The following is a 4836-nucleotide window of genomic DNA, read 5'->3' on the forward strand; positions in this document are numbered from 1 at the left end:
TTATATATATATATGAAATGACTCGGGAAGACATCCCCAACAACATATTTAAAAATGAAGCAAATCGGAGAGGAGGCCCCTTTTATGCATAATTACCAAAAAAATTTTCCACTAAACAGATTTCACTTCAAGAGTCACGGAAGCAATAACGCTTGTTAATTTAACAGGTGGACTTTCCTCTACATACACGCATTTAAATATGGTATAAATAATAAACGCAAGCGAAAGGGAAAGTACATCCTGTGCAGAGGACAAGGGACTTTTTAAATATCACTCACCAGCCGGTGACATTCTCCGCGGCGTCGCAGGTGTCGATGAGGTCATTGAAGGCATTTCCAATGCCGCAATTCTGCAGTCTTGGACGGCCGTTCACGCAGATGTAATAGTGGCGACAGTCGGCAGGGCTGCGGTAAAACTTAATCTCGGCGTCCAAGAAGGGACCGCTCCTCACCTCTGGGCAGCGGAAACCCAGAAAGGTCTCGGCGTCGCAGTCCGGCACTTGGTCCGGCCAGTCGCATCGATAGGACTGCGGGTTGAAGGCCAGACCCTCCGGGCAATCGAACACGTAGCCCCTACCATCCACGCAGTTCATGAACTGGCCACAGTGTTGATGATCGCCGATCTTGAAGTAGCCGTATTGATGGGGACAGTCGTTGGTCGGATTTGCCGGCTCTGTGGAAAATTTAACGTTTCGTCATTCAATCGCACCTCGACGCGGTCAGCTTGATTAGCCCCGAAATCTCTTCGCTGAACCTCCAACGACTTTAAAATAGATAAAATCGCGAGATAAATTGAGTTACTTAATGTCTCGTGTTAGAATTTAACAATAAGTGGCGGAATATGTTTCTGATAAAAAGTTGCAATAAGCAGTGTTTTCTGTTATCTAGATGAAATTATCTAGATGATCATCTAGATAAGGCTGTTTCCTTACCTCATCTTTATCTAGATAAGAATGAAACGTATTATCTACATCTTTATCTTAGATTTAAAAATACGTTATCTGTCTGAAATTATCTAAGATAATGGTTGCATTCAGCAGAACTCAGTATTTCATGGCTAGGTTTAACCCATTATTTATCATTGGTAAATAATTTCATTTCCTAGTTTATCCGAAATTCATACAAACAATTATCATTTCCATGTACAACATTATTAGTATTTCAAGAAATTAATATTTCAAATTTATTAGTTTCAATATCTGAATCTGATTCACACTATTCCATACTGTTCAAATCTTTATTTGCTTCTAACGTGAGTCAATTTTGATCACAATTTTCATATGTGATGCTAAAGCATCTAAATGATTTAGCATTAAAATTTGTAGCATTATCTATTAGAATATTTGTAATTTTTGATATGTAAATTAAATTTTCTCAATACATTGTGCACAACTATTGCAATATTTTTTAAATGTAATTGTACATTGTTCTTTTACAAGCCAATTAAATATAATCCTGCTTTTTTAATAGATTTATAAATATAATTGTTTTTATTTTTTCTTTAATTACTTTTTAAAGCAATGTTATCTTGAAATTATCTAGATAAAATGCTTATAATTTCATCTATTATCTAGATAAACTAGAATTAAATAATCTATATCTTATCTAAGATAAAATTTTATATGTCTTATCTTATCTTTATCTAGATGATTTCAACTTTATCTACGTAAAACACTGGCAATAAGATACCCACGTAAATTCGGCCTGCCCGTGCAGTCTATGTCGATCGGATATCCGCAGGGATAATTGAAGCGCGCTTCGGGGTTGAAGAACAAGCCTTCGGGACACAGCTTCTCCTCGGGTACCCCATCAATACATTCGACGTAAGCGTCGCACTGATTCTGCACCGGATAACGGCCGTTCCTTTCTGGACACGATGCGGATGGGCCACGTTTCGGCGAGAATTGTTGCTGACCACGATTCAGCTGATTGTCAAACAGATGATTCGAGAACCTGCTGTTTTGATTGAGCGCTGAAACGGCAGTAAATCGATTTAAAAAAAATCGAGTGAAGCTTATTGTCGCCAGTGGTAATTAAACAAAGGGACCGTTTTTTTTTAAAGTCGACCAGACTGGCAAAAAGGTGATCTTTAGGTCACAACGTTTCGACCTCTTTATCGGGTCCTTTTCAAGCACTAGCGATATGATATTGTGAATTTGCTGCCACACACTCGTGAACTCATTCTGTGTCGGTATAAATTATTTTTCAGTCAACAAGAGGTCGAAACGTTGTGACTTGAATAAAGATCACCTTTTTGCCAGTCTGATCGTTTTTCTAAAAAACTTTTCCCTTTGATTAAAATTTTTTGTTCCAAGGCAGAATTGATCTCTTATATTCCTGTCTGTTGGCTACCAACGTTGTAGTTTCGATTAAAATAAATGGTATAAAATGATATTTCTTTGCTAATTGCCTTAACAGAAATAACTTCAATTAATATGCTTTCGTCCAATGATCGTACGCGGGCAAAAGGCCGAGTGTTGAGAGAACTTTCCTCTCTTCCATAATTCGTGCTACTAAATTCGAATGATTCCGAGACAACGATTTAATTCAGTATAAAACTCGTCAAACGTGTCCGTCCAGAGAGTATTAATAAGTCGCATTTGCACAGCGCGCGCGATTACCGCGCGGCAGCGAAAGTTCGGCGTCGCCGGCGCTCGGCCTCTACGAAGAAGTTGCATACATTAACGTTGTCTGCGCATCACTTACGCAACGCGCTTGGAGCCGATTTGCAGGCAGTACCGAACTGGAGCCGATTGGTCCGAGGATACTTTTCAGGAGATGAAACAAAATCGCAGCGAGAATTTCCACAGAACGGAGGAAAGTCCTCTATTACAAGACAGGATTCTAATATGAGGTAGCAGCCTTTCAACACCCAAACTCAATCACAAATCTTCTTTCGCAAACGATCCCACGATCTAACGATCAATTTTCCACTAAACAAGCCTCCAAGTAACCACTTGATGTAATCGCGGGACAGTGTCTCCGAAATCATTATGAAATCCTTACGAAATCCCCGTGTAATCGTTTTGTCTTCATTTTCAACTTTCTTCACTTGTTAGAAACATTAAATTTGAACATCTTCCCGGCTCGTTTTCATTTTCCCCCAAAAATTTACTTCTTCCAGTGAATATCCAAATACCGATAAGCACGTATTCTTCTCATAATAAGACCGAGGTGGTTACTGTTGGAACAACAGCGAGTCGAAACGCTGATACACCTTTGCGCGCAAATTTGGAACAATAAACAGTAGATGCAAATGCAAAATTACTTTTCGTTAAGACCACGGTTAGACTAGTGGGAAAAGTGGGAAGCGAGGAAACAACGCGACCGAATACTACAATCCTAACTGAAATTACGTCTACAAGCAAATACTTGCAATTAGTAAAATAAGAAAAGTATATTTTGAGGAAATCTAACAGCTCTTTGGGGTTCAACAACGTTGCACATTTTTAAGCGTGCATTTAAGAAAATGATTTGCAATTAGATGAGATTGGTAATCAGACGAAATCGTATGAAGTCGAATGAAATCGTGTAATCGGTGCAACCTTTTAGCCAGTGGTTACCCCCGTGCAAGTTTCACTCCAAGGGCAATAAATTCACGGTGGAATCAACAGACAGCGCCTATTAATTTAGCAGAAACACCGCTATCCCACGTTAGGAGCCTATCTCGTAATAAGCTGCGCGAGGAATTTTCTACGACGCTGTCCTGCAACGTTAACGAGATAAAACGTATGCAGGCCCAAAAAAAAACCGATTCGATGTCACATTTTAGGACGATACGAAAAGCCGAGGAACGGTGGACTGTGCTCGCCGTTCCCGAAGAGGTTTCCCGAGACATTTCCGCGGGGCAGAAATTGCGCAAGGTAATGAGCGCAAACAACGAGAGAGAAAGTTTCTCGCTGATTACAAACTCGATTATCCGTCGTTAGGCCGACGAGGACGAGCATCAATCCCACGTATCGCCGAGTCCTTCCGCCCGAAGGTCGAAAGAGTTTCTCTGATCGAGAAGCACTGGGACGCGCATTGATCGAGCTGTCGCAATGAAACTACGAAGAGGCAGAAACGCTCTTCTTTAAATTGTCACGTGAATCGCATCGCAATCTTATTAACGCGCGATCATTATTGGTCTAACTGTGACGGCAAGATTATAATGTTCGCGTGTATACAAGTTTTAAGCTTAAAAATGCATTTCTCCGGCGGCGTGCGAGCGCGTCGCATACAAATGACCAATGGCGCTCGTGACTGAGCATACGTATAGTAATTTGGCGGTAAACTACTATTCAGGCCGCGTTGCATTTATAAAATTGAACGCGCACACATTTCCTAAGCGTCCCGGAGTTTAGCCAGCCTTGTTAAGCTGTTTGAATTACGTATCGTAATTATGTACTCGCGTGATATTACGTAACGTTACATAAGGTAGCTTCGTTGAAATTTCTTCTTTCGTATGTGCAAGCTTCGGGCTTTACTGCACAGCAAGAGAATCGGGGGGGAACGTGACACTTGTGCCGTCAAAAAGATCACATCACTTCTGGTAGCCGACACAGCATGACAGAAACCAATCCTCGGTCGCGATCGGCGGTATTTCACTTTCTAGAACGAGAAGACACCGCAGGGTAAATTCTTACTCACACGTTGCCGCGGCGAGAACGCCGCAGGCGATCAGCAGATGGACGATCGGCTTCGAGGCCATCCCGGACTCGGTCGCCGTTGAAATTCACGTTCCTTCTGGTCCGATCCCGAAAGAACTACGACGCGCCGCTGTTGTCCGACGTGCTTTTATCATCTTCGCGCGCGGATGAGAGCGGGAGAGGATAGTCGGCGTCTCCTCGTCCGCCGG

At 41.8% G+C, this 4836-nt stretch overlaps 1 protein-coding gene across 1 annotated transcript in view; it reads right to left on the bottom strand.

The window, feature by feature from the left end:
* LOC105560795 (probable chitinase 3) overlaps positions 1-4836 on the bottom strand; it is a 5686-nt gene extending 850 nt beyond the window's left edge. Inside the window, exons 1-3 of the mRNA XM_012010214.1 lie at positions 4629-4836; positions 1693-1971; positions 279-672 (exon numbers count right to left, since the gene is read on the bottom strand). Coding sequence (XP_011865604.1) covers positions 279-672; positions 1693-1971; positions 4629-4689 — 734 coding nt within the window. The 5' untranslated portion in view covers positions 4690-4836. The remainder of the gene's footprint in view (positions 1-278; positions 673-1692; positions 1972-4628) is intronic.

This window comes from Vollenhovia emeryi, unplaced genomic scaffold (assembly GCF_000949405.1).
Source record: "Vollenhovia emeryi isolate VEMERY1.0 unplaced genomic scaffold, V.emery_V1.0 DF939221.1, whole genome shotgun sequence".
Lineage (NCBI taxonomy): Eukaryota > Metazoa > Arthropoda > Insecta > Hymenoptera > Formicidae > Vollenhovia > Vollenhovia emeryi.